The 16,243-nt window shown below is 40.7% G+C and overlaps 1 protein-coding gene across 1 annotated transcript in view; it reads left to right on the top strand.

Annotated features, from left to right (window-relative positions):
• LOC127571113 (guanine nucleotide-binding protein G(i) subunit alpha-2) overlaps nt 1-16,243 on the top strand; it is a 214,122-nt gene that overhangs the window by 180,665 nt on the left and 17,214 nt on the right. The window contains exons 6-7 of the mRNA XM_052017178.1: nt 12,186-12,315; nt 13,529-13,682. Coding sequence (XP_051873138.1) covers nt 12,186-12,315; nt 13,529-13,682 — 284 coding nt within the window. The remainder of the gene's footprint in view (nt 1-12,185; nt 12,316-13,528; nt 13,683-16,243) is intronic.

Here is a 16,243-nt window from a genome sequence, read left to right as displayed (position 1 = left end):
GAGATAAGCTTGAATTCTCTTCGTTAAACAGCTTTCTTCAAACACAGGAGCAAAATACTGCAGTCAGGCAGTAACCATGGAGAGAAACACCAGGAAAAATATTTTTTTTTAAATCTGATCCAGGGAAATTGGGCAGCAAGCAAAGAACTATGGAGAGGTTCTGTGATTTTGAGCACCAAATACAGTGTACCAAATTGAAAGAATTACTTGAAAATTTCTGTTTTCAGCAGGAAGTTTGGGACCAAGGATGTTGGGTAAGGAGGAGAATAGATTGATACCTTTTTCTACTGTTGTCTTGAACTGGAAAATTCCCTTGCTTGTGGACTTTCACCTCATAATCTGATTTTGACCCTTCCCCTCCCTTTGAACTTAATTCCATTTCTGAGGGCAAGGCTTAGAACCATCAATGACTATAAGCCCACTAATTGTTACAGGGCACCTCCTGCACCTTGCACCTACTTCTTGTAAGGACTCCATTCCATTCTCCCAGTTTCTCTGTCCCTGTCACATTGTTATATTAATCATTTGCTTGACAGGGTAGGTGGCATGGTTAGTAAGTTTGCGGATAACACTAGTTATAATGGGTTCTAGATCAACTGGTCCAGTGAACCAAGAAATGGCAAGTGGAGTTTAATTTGGATAAATGAGAGGTGTTGCATTTTGGTAAGACAAACCGGGGCAGGATTTGCACAGCACAGTAGAACAGTGAGACTTCGGGGTGCAGATACGTAGTTCCTTGAAAGTGGCGATACAGGTAGACAAGGTGGTGAAGAAGGCATTTGGCACTCTTGCCTGGTCAGAATATTGAGACCAGGAATTGTGATGTCATGTTACAGCTGTACATAGGAGCAAGAGTAGGCCATCTGGCCCGTCGAGCCTTCTCTGCCATTCAATAAGATCATGGCTGATCAGACTGTGGACTCAGATCCACCTATCTGCCTTTTCCCCAAAACCCTTAATTCCCCTACTTTGCAAAAATCTATCTCACTGTGTCTTAAATAGATTTAATGAGGTAGCTTCTACTGCTTCCCTGGGCAGAGAATTCCACGGATTCACTACTTTCTGGGATAAGCAGTTTCTCCTCATCTCTGTCCTAAATCTATTCCCCCAAATATTGAGGCTATGTCCCCTAGTTCTAGTCTCACCTACCAGTGGAAACAACCTTCCTGCCTCTATCTTATCTATCCCTTTCATAATCTTATATGTTTCTATAAGATCCCCTCTCAATCTTCTGAATTCCAGCAAGTACAGCCCCAGGCAACTCAATCTCTCCTTGTAGGAGACTACGTAGGCTAACTCTCTCATCTCTGGAATCAACCTGGTGAACCACCTCTGCACTGCCTCCAAACAGTAGATCCTTCCTCAAGTAAGGATACCAGAACTGCGCGCAGTACTCCAGGTGCAGCCTCACCAGTACCCTGTACAGTTGCAGCATAACGTCCCTGTTCTTAAATTCAGTCCCTCAAGCAATGAAAACCAACATTCCATTTGCCGCCTTTTGCAATTCATGCACAAGCACTCCCAAGTCCCTGTGCACAACAGCATGCTGCTATCTTTCACATTAAATGATAATCTGATCTTCTATTTTTCCTTCCAAAGTGGATGACCTCGCATTTACCAACATTGTACTCTATCTGTCAGACCATTGGCCACTCACTAACCTATCTACATCTCTCTGCAGACTCTCCGCATCCTCTGCACAATTTGCTTTTCCACTCAATTTAGTGTCATTGGCAAACTTAGATACGCTACACTCTGTCCTCTCTTCCAAATTGTTAATGTATATCATGAACAGTTGCGGGCCCAGCACCGACCGCTGTGGCATCCCACTCACCACTGATTGCCAACCAGAGAAACACCCATTTATCCCAACTCTATGCCTTCTATTGGTTAACCAATCCTCTATCCATGCTAATACATTGTCCCCAACTCCTTGCATCCTTATCTTATGGATAAGTCTTTTAAGCGGCACCTTATCATCCACCTGTTCCCCTCTATCCACTGCGCTCAAAGAACTCCAGTAAGTTTGTCAAACAGGACCTGCAATGTACAAGACATTAGTAAGGCCACATTTGAAGTATTGCATGCAGTTCTGGTTGCCCTGCTGTAGGAAGGATGTCATTAAACTAGAGAGGGTGCAAAAAAGATATGAGGGTGTTACAGGGATTGGAGGGCTTGGATTACAGGGAGAGATTGAATAGGCTAGGACTTTTCTTCCAGGAGCATAGGAGGATGAGGGGTGACTTTACAGAGGTTTATAAAGTCATGAGGAGCATAGATAAGGTGAATAATCAAAGTCCAACTAGAGGGCATAAGTTTAAAGTGAGAGGGGAAAGATTTAAAAGGGACACCAGGCAACTTTTTCCACACAATGGGTGGTGATTATATGGATGAGCTGCCAGAGGAAGAAGGGTCCTGACCCGAAATGTTGACTGCCTGTTTTTCTCTGCAGATGCTGCCTGGCCTGCTGAGTTCCTCCAGCATCATAGTGTTTTTCATCTAGATTCCAGCATCTGCAGTCCTTTGTTTCTCTAGCTCAGTTAAGGAACTTGGTCAGCACAGATGAGTTGGGCTGAAGGGCCTGTTCCTGTGTTGTATAGCTCTATGACTCTACCGGTTTCACACCAATGTCTCCAATGTTCCTTTTGTCTTCAATCATGAATTCACCTCCACCACAGTTTCCTCAACTGTGCCCAATCTATTTCCAATATTTCTGCTCCCTCCCACAAACAGGATGGGTTCCTCTTTTCATCAGTTCTGCTAAAGGGTCTTCAACCTGAAACATTAAATGCTTTCTCTTTCTCAGATGCTGCTTGACCAGCAGGGTACTTCAAGCATTTTGTTTCAGATTCCAGCATCTGCAGTTTTATGTTTTTCCACTGGGTTGCTCTTTTATTTCCACATCAGTGAATCATCATCTTCCATATTTCTGTGAGGCCTCAAAAATGCCTCTTACCCTGTCCTCTCCAGTGAGTGTTCTGAAAGGGCCATTTCCTCTGTAGCACCCTAATTCCCTCCCTCTTGATAGTCACTAACACCCACTTCGATCCCCTCTTAGCTGGATAGACTAAGCATAGATTGAGTGATTACATTGTAGAGCACATCATTCAGAATATAAACCTTACATTAAGATTATGACAGCCAGTCAGTTTAATTAACTGTGAAACGCTCTCAAATTTCTCTGTCCTCAGGCTCTTAACTGTTCTAATTAACACGTATGTCACATCTTACAATGAGGCACATTGCAGCCTTCTGGACTCTGAGATTAATAGTTTTGAATAATTCTGAAATTTTTATTTGCAATTTTACTGGGCCCACATTTTCTTCTCTTGCTGCTCATATTTGCCTTGTAGTATTGTGCATTATCATTTAATCACCCCTCGTACATTATCACAGTACTTCCCACATTCTCTGTGTTCTGATCTGCTTACAAGTAACCCTTCTCCCTCCACACATGCTGCCCAACTTCCCAAGTATTAGCAGCATTCGCTTTTCAGATTTCCAGAATATATGGTGTTAACTTTGGAGTGTTCAGGTGGCCTTGTCATGAGAAATTGCTCCTCTACCAGGTTTGTGTCAGAGAAAGGAATTCAAGGCAAAGTTACCGGTAGGTCTGAGAGATGTGAATTTAGTAGCCACTTGTTACTAAACTAGGACACTTCATTGTCTTTACTTTGTGTACATTCATCTGTGCTCAGTATAATTAAATGAATTAAATAGGTACTTTGCATAACCTTCACCAGAAAGTATGCAAGTAGCATCCCAAGGATAGGTATAAATCAAGGATTTAAAGAGGAGGAGGAACTTGTGGTGGGGGGGGGGGGGGTGGTGTTTACAGTCATCAGGGCAGTGGTACTGAGCAAATTGTTTAAGCTGTGTGTGGATAAGCCTCCTGGTCCTGATGGACTTCATCAGCTCTTAAAAGATGAAGTGGTGAGTGAGATGGTCAATGCATTGGTTTCAATTTTCCAAAATTCTCTGAATTTGTGGAAGGTTCCATTAGATTGGGAAATAACAAATATAACTCCTTTTATTCAGTGAATCTTGCAACCAATATCTTGGTGCCTTCATTGTTTTATATAGATTTAAAATGTGGCCCCATCAATGTCACGCTACTTGTTGCAAGTTGCCAACCAATCTTTTATCCCTGACACCTTGAACTTGTTTTCCTGCAATAACCTTTGCTGCTCTTCATCAAATGCTTATGTAAATCCATGTGTACACATCCACTGGTTTCCTTTTATCAATGGGGCAAATAAATACAGAGAACTCCAAAAGATTGGCCAAACATAACAGGAAAGTAAGTTGTGAAGAGGCCATAAGGAGATTTTAGAGGGCTAAGGATAAATGAATGGATGAAGGTCAGGCAAATGTGGCATAATGTAGTAAAATGTGAAATTGTCCATTTGGCAGAAACAAAAGAAATGGTGAGAGGCTGCAGAGCTCTGAGATACAGAGGGATCTGGGTGTTCCATTGCCTGATTCACAAAAGGCTGGCGTGCGGAAATTAGGATGTTGTTATTGCCAGGGAAACTGAACACAACACAATTCTGCAGGGCATTGACAAGACCACAATTTGAGTACTGTACACAGTATTGATCTTATTTAAAGAAGAATGTTTGTATCACCCATTTAAGATACGAGGCACATTTTTTCCTGAAGGTTATCAATCTCTGGAGCCTTCTTCCTCAAAGGGCTTTGAAGGAAAAGTGTTTTAATGTTAAGGCAGAGGTAGGTGGACACTTGATAGGCACAGACAATGTAGAGTTGAGGTTGCATCTTGGTAGTTGATGGAGCCGGCTCGAGGGGCTGAGTAACATACTCCTACTCCTGACTCATGCTTCTATAGGCCTGACCTGTTGAGAAGTCCAGCTGCAGAGAAGTTCCACTTTCTGTCATTGCATGTAACACCTTGTTTAATTTGAATTTATCTTATGAATTCTTGAATGTCCTTTGTAAAGAATTTTGAAAGCTTTTTATATTTCTCTTTTTGTTTCTTGCCTTTTCTCTCTCTACTGGTTTTTGCATCTTTTTACTCATTGTTATAACTGCGCTCCCTTTCCTCCCAGTCCTTCAAAGCTACTGGAAGTCTTTATCATAGCCGATCACTTTCTCACATGCTTTCTGCACAAATGTAATTGAAACTTGAGGAATTGAAACATTTGTGAAAGGCTATTGATACCATGGCTCTTTATATCCTCACTGCCTTTAAAAATGCACCGTCATAGAGTCCAACTTGTCCATGCCGATCATGTTGCCCAGTGAGCTAGTACCATCTACCCACATTTGGCCCATAGCCCTCTAAACGTCTTCTGTCCATGTACTTATCTAGATGGCTTTTAAATGTTGATAATGTGCCGGCCTCAACCACTATTTCTGGCAGCTCATTCCAAATATGCACCAACCTTTGCGTGAAGGAGCTGCCCCTAATCTCTTACCTTTTATCTTGTTTTTAGCACCCCCTTCCTGGGGAAAAATACTGTGCTTTCACCCTGTCTTTGCCCCTTATGATCTTGTATAAGTCTTATCAGGTCACCCCTCAATCTCCTACATTCCAGGGTATAAAGTCCTCGTCTACGCAACCTCTCCTTGTAATTCAGGCCCCCAGCTCCACCTTTTTGCCCATAAATTTAGTTTCAATCTCTTGGCTTCAGCTTGCTCACTGTTCAGTATTCTCCCATGGGTCTGCAAAGTTTTCTGAGGCATCATCTCTTAAAGAAGCAGAGAAGAAATGCAGGTTGCCATTATTTTAACACATAACTAACAGTCAGTGGGAAGGGTCATTGTGTAGGTCCTGAAAAGCGCAACTCTTGTTTTAAAAGTTTTCTGTCAAATGATACAATCGCACATAATTTCTATGAACCACCAATCTGCTGCTGATGACTGGGGAACTAAACTCGTGACATTTAATCTTCTGTCATTGCTGCCTTCCTTTTGTTGCTGCTCACGACTATATTGTAGGATCTTATTGCAGCTGCCTTTTGTGTTCTTCAACTGTGATAAATTCCCACGATCTTACTCAAGAATTGTTTATCTTCCTCCCTCTCCATACATCCTCAAACAAGTTGATGTGCTGTTGACAGCCCTAAGTTTTTAAAAAAGTTTTCTCAGCCTGCACTGCGTATGATCATTTGAAAATCAAAAATTTTCTCGGCCTGCATTCAGTGTATGATCGTAGAGGATTGTGTGGAATTCAGAACAAATGTGAAGAGTTGGGGAACTGGAACTTGCAACTTGAAAGAACTATGAAAGCAGAAACCCTCCCTTCATTTAGAAAATAATCCGCTGATCACTTAGGAGAGCCATAACCTGCAAAGTTGTGGACCAAGATCTGGGAAGTGATATTAGAGGGGTATTAAGCTGTACAGCACAGAAACGGTTCCTTCGGCCAACTCATCTGTACCAGTCAAGTCGCCTAATTGAGCTAGTCCTATTTGCCCATGTTTGATCCATATCCCTCTCAAACTTTCCTATCCATGAAACTGTCCTGATGCCTTTTAAACATCGTATTAATCTGAAGTCCACTTTTGGGTATGATGGACAAGTTAAGTGGCCATTCTCCTTACTGTCATACTCCTATGACTTCTGAACAACCTCCATTTTAAATGGAGGAGTCCTTGTGTAGGAAGAGGCACCGTCATTTTGTAAGAGTGTGGTAAAAGTCGTTTCTGGAGGTTCATGTACATCATTGTTGCTTCATTTCAAATTTCTCCACCCACATTAAAAATGGAAGTGCCTCTGCAAGTGTATGCTGTGATTTAGAGACATTAACGCTTCCGTCTTGAATGATTGTTATTACAATGGTGCAAGTTTACCATGTGACTACAGCTAATGCACTTATTCCAAAAATAGGACCATGGCTTCCCCTAGCCTGTTACAAACTGCACTGCTAAACACTGTATTACTTATAATCACTGGTATCCCATGTAGATAAGAACAAGCGGCATTCTCTGCATCCACCCCTTGCCTTTGCCCATCATATTCTCCATTTTCCTTACCAAATGGTTGTTCTTAGAAGCAACATGACTTCTGGGTGTAGGCAATTTGCCAGTACCTCGGCTAAAATCTATCAATACTTCAATGTAGTTATTGTGTTTGTTTATCCATGCCTAATGACAGCCTAAGATGGTGGATATCCAAGCCATTTTGCTGTACAGTTATAAGTTGATGACTTTGCTAGATCTGGATTCTCATAGATTGTCTTTAGCCAATCTGTCATATTTCTTCCCTTTAAAGAAATGAGAACCAGATATGTTTTTATACAATTGTGTCGTTTTATGGTTACCATTACTGATAACTAACTTTTTATTCTGGATTTATTTAATTAATGTCTTTGTGGCCATGGTAGGGTTCAATGGTGTGCACCTTTGGTTACCAGAACAATAACTTAACCACCGTGCTATCATACTCAGCTATAAAGGGAATGCTGTTGGACATTTTGTTTTTCTCCTTGTGCTTTGGCACTATATTGACAGTTTAATATTTAATTGCCCTTTGTTAATAGAATTGATGCCTGAAATTGATGATCCTAAAATGCAATGACAGCTCATGGTGTGCTGTAGGTAGTCCAGCTTATCTTTTGAAAGTGCATTATGCACAATTATGCCCCCAAGTTGATTCTGGTGGTGGTGATCTGCTTGAGGCCAGGTAAGGCCAGCGTATTTGACCAGATAAATAAGAAGGTGCCTCTTATTCCTCCACCAACTCAATCAAATTTCAGAGCACAACAAAAGTAATGATGCTCACCAAATGCCACTTTAAATGCACATTGTGACATGAATACATAAGAACCCTGATGGTTTTCCTTGGTAGTCAAAGTTCTGTTGATAATTTGCATGTAATTGTATTAAACTTTCAATCATTTACAAGTATTTTAAAATGAAAATCAAGTTATGTTTGGAGTAGAATGCAAGTGAACAAAGAAAGGCTTGTATCTTAAAGAATGTTTCAAGCAGCTGATTCAGTCAGTGATCGAAGGGAGGCGGTAGCAGGTTATGATATTATCTGGGTTAATGTTCCATAGGTGCAGCATAGTCTGGAACAAATGCACAGTGTGGGAAGCTTTGCAAGTATTTGGTACAAAAGCTTTTGATTGACATGTATTCTGATGATGCAAAACATCACTAATGCAAAACACCCAGGCGTAAATTGGGGGGCAACCTGAATTACTGGCTGTTCCTGCAGTTGCTGCTTTAGATGGGTACTTGTGGAAGTAATTGACAGCTCAGGCTGTCATTTCCGTACAGCTTTCAAAGACGGCCTTATTCGATCAATAGATAGCTGACAGTACACAGCGCCTGTAATTTAATTCAACTGATGCTATTGCAGACTTGGAAGCAGAAACTTCAAAGGTTTGTGAATGTCAGCAGGTTCCACATGTTGAATTGCTGATGACTTTCACTGCCAGATGTTGCTCATTTGTAATGAACACAGAATGGCTTATGTTTGCATAAAATAGCATCAGTTCAATACACAGTTTCAGCGCAAAGTGAATTAAATGTAGAAAAGGCATTATTGTGCAGAAAGCATGGTTATTAAACCAATGGCAACAATAGAAGTGATGGTTTTAAACTGCATGGGCTCAACTAGATTGGTTGCCAGTCTTGCTTAATGTATGACTAGCTGATCATCTGAATCTTGTTTTTCTAAGATGCATGTTTCCTTTTTCTAAAACCATTTGAAGCTCGATTTTGAGCTCATTAGTTGCTGCCTCTATTGATCACCATTGCAATCATGGAAGATTTACCCTGGGAGTTTCCATCGCAAGAACATGAGAAACAGGAGCCAACCAGCCCCTGAGCCTGCTCTTCCAATTCAATAAGGTCAAGCCTAATCCAATCTTGGCCTCGGTAGCATTTTCCTGTGTGCTCCCCATGCCCTTTAACTCCCTTGTAGTACAAACGTCTGTCAGTTTCCACTGCGAATATGTTCAATGACTCTGCTTCCAGTTCTCTGGGATGGCTAGTTCCAAGGAGTCACAATCCTCAGAAGAAATTTCTCTTGTTTGTCATAAATGGGAGACCAATCAATTCTGAAACTGTGCCTCCTAGTTCTAGTTATCCCCATCCTCTCTGCATCTGTCCTGTCAATACCCCTGAGAATCTTGTGTTTCAATAAGATCACCTCTCATTTTTCAAATGCCAGTAAGTATAGGCTCAACCACCCTTTATACATAACCCCTTAATTCCAGGAATCAACATCACACACCTCTCCACTGCCTTCAATGAAAATAAATCCTTCCTTAAATATGGAGGCCAAAATTACACACAGTGCACTCTTAATCACCACTAACACCCTCTGTTCCCTTCTCTTCCCATGCATTTTAGTTTAATGTGATCTGTTTCAAAACATCTCCAAAACCTTTGATAAAACCCAACATTCTATTAGCCTTCCTAATTACTTGCTGTAACTGCATGCTAACCCTTTGTGTTTCATGAACTTGGACCCTAGATTTGTTCACATTGCAAACATCGAGGTCTCACTCCATAATAATTTTGCTCTTTTTATGTTTCCTTACAAAGTGGACAACAGTTTCCCACTTTGTATTCCACTTACCAATTTCTTGCCACTCCCTGAACCTGTCTGCATCCCTTTTGCAAGTGCATTGTGTCCTGACAGCACGCTAACCCACCGATCTTTGTAATCATCAAATTTAGCTGCAGTACGTTTGGTCACCTCACCTATTTTTATATAGATGCTAAATAATGGGCACTCTGACATTGATCCCCGTGACTGCCCTGTTTGTTACATTCTCAAAGCTCCAGCAAATTTGTCAAACACTGTTTCCTCTGCATACAACCATGTTGACTCTACTTGATTGTCCGATAACTTTCTAAATATCCTGCTTTTACCTCCTTAATGATGGATTCCAGCATTTTCATGCAATTGAAAGGTCAGTTTTTTTTTACAAGTTGCAAGGTCTTGTTCCTTTTTTTGTCAGCTAACGCAAATGAAAAGGGACAATTTATTTGACAAGTTTCAACACTCCATTCAAAAAAATAAGTTACTAGCATTAAATATGGGCTTGTGTACCTTGGAGGTTATCAGTTTGTAGCAGACTTTTCTATTAAATGATGCTGAGCAGTATTAGCTGATCTGTTCCTGAATGCACTTGGCTCTTCAGCAGAGATTTGTGTAAGCTGCACTGAAAGGAGGGTATGGTGGAACTTTTCTTTCACTTTCAACTACTATCAGATGTCAATTTAATTCACTACCACTGCTGTATCAGATTCAGATGACAGCAGTTGAAGAAATCCATTTTGACTCTTGAGTCTTGTTTGCTGCTGAGTGTCCATGGTATAAAACGTTAAGCTGCTGCTAGAGTGTTCCATACAGTTATAACCATCGGAGGGTGCAACAGAAGTTTATGAAGATGTTGCCAGGCGTAGAGGATTCGGTTTACAAGGAAATACTGCTAATTTTGATTCGATACCCTTGAAACAAAGTGGTGGCCTCCCATACCTTAAGTTACAATGGTCCTGGGACCTTAGCATTTTTGCATTCACAGTCTCATAATGGGAGAAATAATGGTGCTATGCAGGTTGCTCTTCTGCAGTATTGAAGGTGTGGATGCATTGTACTCCTAGCTGGGACACAGACATGATGGACCAAATGTAAACCTTATGAGAAGTAAAGATTTTATGATATGCAGCGCCAAGCTGACATTTGGGTGTCATTTTATACCACTCCCTCTGCTGAGAGGGAGAGAGAAATACTTTTGGTTTCAAGCTTTTGATCACTTAGCAGTGCTGCTGGCTGCAAAGTGAAAACCTGCAGGAGGACCAAGTCTAGCTTGCAGTGACGGAAGCTGAAATCGCATGAGTAATTGACACATTCTGCCGTGCTTCCTGCGTAAGGAATGGGCATTTGGTGGCGCAGCAGAAAGTTGAAATTAGTGACCTTTTGGAGATTTCTGACTGTGTGAACTCTGAAAGGGAGAGCATTGAAATCATATGCTGTTGAACTGAGAGTAATAAGAAATCAAAGCTATGCTTGGGTTCTGCTCAGTGCTTCTCTCAGCAAGTTCGGCCTTAATCTACTTGTGACTTAATGACTCATAGATTTTACAGTCACCCTTGCTTTTGGAGATATTGTATCATGTGTTACCACAATATAGCCTCTACCTCTCTTGTATGCAGACTGCTATAATCATTGGATTTCCAACTTAATTTTATTCATTAGGGTAGATTTCACAGAAAGATCTACATCTTTAAGCAAATAAATCAAGTGCATGCTTTAGTGTATCACAGAATTAATTACCCAGAGTCACCAGAAAGATAAGTGTAATGCTTTCCATATTCTATTCATCAAGCTGACAGATTGAAGACTAAACGAGCAGTATATAGTTTGGGCTAGGTCCACAACGTAGACTAAGTTGTACATTGAAACACAGTGAAATACATCTTTTGCGCAGAGTGTTCTGGGGGCAGCCTGCAAGTTTGCACACAAATGAACTTGAAATACAAAGCAGTGCATTACTCAACTCCTTCTAAACTCACAGCTGTAGTCATTTTCAGTGTGTTTTTTTTTAGTATCATTGGGCTCCTTTTCAGTGTTAAAGATGCTATATTAATGCATATTGTTGTTTAACAAATGCAACCTAGGTACTTCTGCTTTGTGGGATTCTGACTTGCAGCTGTGTTGCAAAACTAAATTGAGACAAATGAACTGATGATGCGATGAAAGACTGAAGTATTTATCCTAGCTTGACAGGCCCTTGTGTGGAGAGGTATCAAACAAGCTAGATTAAAGATTCTGAAGGTTGATGCTTGTATTCTTTGCTATTGAGTATTGATGCTTGCCAAGAGCATTACACAGGGATTGTTCTTGCCTACCTGGAGTCCACTGGCCTTTTTATTAGATCAAGAAAAGTTGTTTTGGATGCCCAAGGAAATGGAGATGATAATTACTTCCCTGAGCCTCAGGTTTTGATCGCTGTATGACAAGTACCTGGAAATAAATCGTGAAAAAGTTTTGAATTTGTATAGTGCTGGTCCTGATGGATGTCCAAAACTTTAGTCAGGAGTAGTGCCTGAATCAGACAATAAATCAAAGATATATAGTCTGTAGAAGTGAGTCCCTATCACACAAACAGATTGCAAAAAAAAACCTAAATTACTACTAGCTAAGAGTTGTTGCAGAGGTAAATGCAGGGCTGGTGTCATTTTTTAAATTTTGCTTTTCAGGATGTTTGATGTTGGTGGACAAAGATCTGAGAGAAAGAAGTGGATCCATTGCTTCGAAGGTGTCACTGCTATTATTTTCTGTGTCGCTCTCAGTGCTTATGACTTGGTCCTTGCTGAAGATGAAGAGATGGTAAGTAATATGCATGGGCAGTTTTAAAAGCTCACATCAGCCTCTTTCCAATAAATATTAAAATTGATAACTTCGGAAGACTATCCAATGCCAATATTTAATTGGATGGTATAGACAAATCTCCAGTAAAATCTGAGCATTTTAACTGGCCTGATTTCAATCTAATGTAGTTTGTATAAAATTAGCATTTGTAGGTAAATAGCTTTGTGAGGGGAAGAAAGGCAAGCCAGCTTCCAAGGATGATGCTGTAATTTTACTTGCAATATCATCAAAATTAGCATTCATTGTGGAGTAGTTTGTGGCCAATGGATTTTAGCAAATTTGCCCAAAAGCAACTTGGTGCTGGTTCAACGCCAATCCCAAGCACCAGCCAGGACATGGTTGTTCTCTTGAGCCTTGCATTCAATGTTCTTCCAAAATTGGAAGTTAGAAGTGTTCTTGTAAATTTCTGAGATGGTGAATCACGGGAAATAGAGTAGAGAGTGTAAGTGTTCTCAAGAGGTTGCAACAATGATTTTATAAAATGGCAGAGCAGGCTTCAGTGGCCAAATGCTCTACTGCTGCTCCAAGTTCATAAGCTCTCAGTCATTCCCACTCCACCTCCATGTATGGCTATACCAAACGTATTGCAACAAGGGGATTCAATTTATTGCATTTCTGGGACGTAATTTCTAAAATAAATGTTATAATTATCACATTTTCAATGTCCCAGATGCTATAGTGCTTTGGAAGATGTATCTCTATTCCAATCCATTCCAGAGTGATGAGATCCAAGTCTTCTCTGGAAGGTTATCAGTTGCAGTAAATTTGGGAAGTTTTGGTCTAATTTCTAGTGGATATAAGCCTATAGCACTTGTTTTGACTTTGCCACTCTTAAGTATTGTGGCAAATGAAAACTGTCTCATTGCATTTGAGAGTGAGTTGGAGGCTGGTGCATCTTGAGTGGAATGGAGTAGAGATAACTTTGTCCAAGTGCTTGATGTTGACCCTCAAGAAACAGAGATGGAGAATGAACCATTTTGTGACGTTAAATATCTTTTGCACTGGATCTGAGATTACCTCAAGGAGTCACATATGCAAACATTAAGCATAATCTGGTTGAGTAGAGGCTCAAACTATGCGATTGCATTCTCAGCTTGTCATTGCTTATTGGGTGTCATGCTCTGCATAAAGATGGTTGTCAGAATGAAACAATACCCATTTCCTCTTCCAGAACCGCATGCATGAGAGCATGAAACTGTTTGACAGTATCTGTAACAACAAATGGTTCACGGAAACTTCAATTATTCTCTTCCTCAACAAGAAGGACCTCTTTGAAGAGAAGATCACCAAGAGTCCTTTGAATATCTGCTTCCCTGAATATTCAGGTGTGTAGTCGTGTGTATTTAGTGAAAGAGAATATTGGCTCTGTAATGCAGAGTTGATCAGCTTTAGAAAGAACAGTCACATTTGTCACTACCCATCAAATTAATTATCTCCTCGCAGACAGGAGGCATGACATTTTACTCTTGTTGTATTTCAGATACTGATTGATGGTAGCATTTCCAGCTCTTGCTTCATGTTACTAATGTTTTCAAATCCAAGTGTGCCTTTGTCCTGAGCTGGAATGTTTCAAGTTGCAAGCTGTTGAGACACAGTGGAAGGGATCTTGATTTTGCCTTCCTTCCAAAAGTATGTATATTGTGCTTCATTGTAGCAGGTGCAGTGAAGTTGCAAATGGTCTTTCACACACGTTGGGTTTTGTTCCACTTGGTGCACACTTACCTGCACCTCCCACTACCAAATGATGATCTGAATACATTTTGGTTGGCTTTTTACATGGCCACACAATTTTCAAGCATGTAACTTGAACTCCAAACAAAGTATCAAATAGAAATAAAAGCACTCCACAATCACAATAGAGCCCCTTACAAATTATCCTCTTGATTTTGGGGATAGAACATAGAACATTACAGCACAGTACAGGCCCTTCGTCCCATGATGTTGTGCCGACATTTTATCCTGCTCTAATATCTAACCCTTCCCTCCCACATACCCTCTATTTTTCTATCATTCATGTGCATATCTAAGAGTCTCTTAAATGTCCCTAATGTATCGGCCCCCAAAACCTTGGCCGGCAGTGCGTTCCATGCACCCATCACTCTGTGTAAAAAAAAAAATTCCTCTGACATCCCCCTTATACCTTCATCCAATCACCTTAAAATTATGCCCCCTCGTGTTAGCCATTGTCACCCTGCAAAAAAGTCTCTGAATGTCTACTCGATCTATTGCCTCTTATCATCTTGCAGACCTCTATCACGTCATCTCTCATTCTCCTCCTCTCCAAAGAGAAAAGCCCTAGCTCACTCAACCTATCCTCATAAGACATGTCATAAGTTAATTTTAAATGTTCAGATCATACTTCATACATAATGAATTTAGTCTTTGGAATTCTGGAATGCTGCATTCTGTTCTGCACCCCATACCTCCAGAAAGGTCTACGCCCTTAGAGTGAGTGTTGCACGGGTTCCCCAGAAGGCTGCACCAGGAAACTCCAGATACTGGAAATCTGAAGCAAAAAAAACGAGAATGCTAGAAGCACTCAGCAGGTCAATGGCCTCAATGGGGAGAGATGCAGTTGACGGTTTGGACCAAGCAAACAGCATTGATATTCAGTTTTTCTCCCCACTGATGCTTCATGACCCACAGTGCTTCCAGCATTCTGATTTTTGTTTCCCAGAAGGTTACTGGATTAAGCTGTACAATGAGCATTGGCTTGTGTTCACTTCAATATAATTAAATAAGGAGTGATCTTATTGAAGTGTACAAGTCCATAAAGGGTTTGAACAGTTAGGTGGAGCTACTACTTTGCCTGCTGAGAGAGTTCCAAACAGTGAGCTAAATATTAAGTTTACAGCTATGCTGTTCATGGATGATGTCAGTGAACACTTTGCAGGAAGGATTGTGGAAATGTGGAGCACACTACTTCACTGTTGTTATTCTGTTTTCTGAAAATTTCAGAACTGAGGTTGATAATATCCTTGATTTCTTCAGAGATAGTGAACCAAGGGGATAGATGATGTTAATCAACAGTATTAGCCAACTCCTATGCCTGTATTCCCATGATGTTCTTCTCCCCCTTTTTTCAATTATAATTGATGTTTCAGGTTGTGGTTTGAAATAGCTCCATATATTATCTTGGTGAGAGAGTATGGTGGCCCTGTAGTTATTTTATTGGGCTTATAATCCAGAGGTCAGTCCGAATCAGTGACGTGAGTTCAGATGCCACTGTGGGAATGCGGGATTTCAAATTTGGTGAATTAAAAGCCAGGATAAATGGTGACATTGAAACTGCCAGGTTGTCATAAAGATCCATCTGCTTCACAGAAGTCCTACAAGACACTGCTGTCCTTATTCTGTGTGCCCTATGTGTAACTCCATAATTAGTCAGTGTTTAACTCTTAACTGCCCTGATATAAATGGCATTGGCTTGAGTACAGTAGAATAAGGGTCAGTTGGGAGAGTGAATAATAAATTCTGACCTTGCCAGCATGCTTCAGATGCTTATAAACTACAGAAGCATAAATGAACCATTTGATTTGGTTTACATGTGGTAACATTCCTAGCTATGTTTGCTCTATCTAAAACATACAGCTCCGTTAACATTTTAAAATCAGTCATCCACATTCAGTTTTCTATATGGTGGCTTTGGTTCAAGTATGCAAATCATCTGTACTGGAAGACTGACTTCCATAACTTTGGTTTCATGTGGGTCTTGAGTTAAGGGGAAGTGCAGTGCAGAAGCTGAGTTGTAAATGGGAGAAGCAACCCAGCTGCTGCTGTAGTATGTCTTGTGGTTGTCACTGGTAGACTGCAGCAAATCTCGTGGTGTGTGTGGAATAAATCACTGAAGGCAGTGTCTTCAGAAAGACAAGAACCAGACTACTGC

This window comes from Pristis pectinata, chromosome 6 (assembly GCF_009764475.1).
Source record: "Pristis pectinata isolate sPriPec2 chromosome 6, sPriPec2.1.pri, whole genome shotgun sequence".
Taxonomy (NCBI): Eukaryota; Metazoa; Chordata; class Chondrichthyes; order Rhinopristiformes; family Pristidae; genus Pristis; species Pristis pectinata.
Note: the sequence above shows the minus strand (reverse complement) of the source record. Positions and strands in the feature narration are given on the sequence as shown.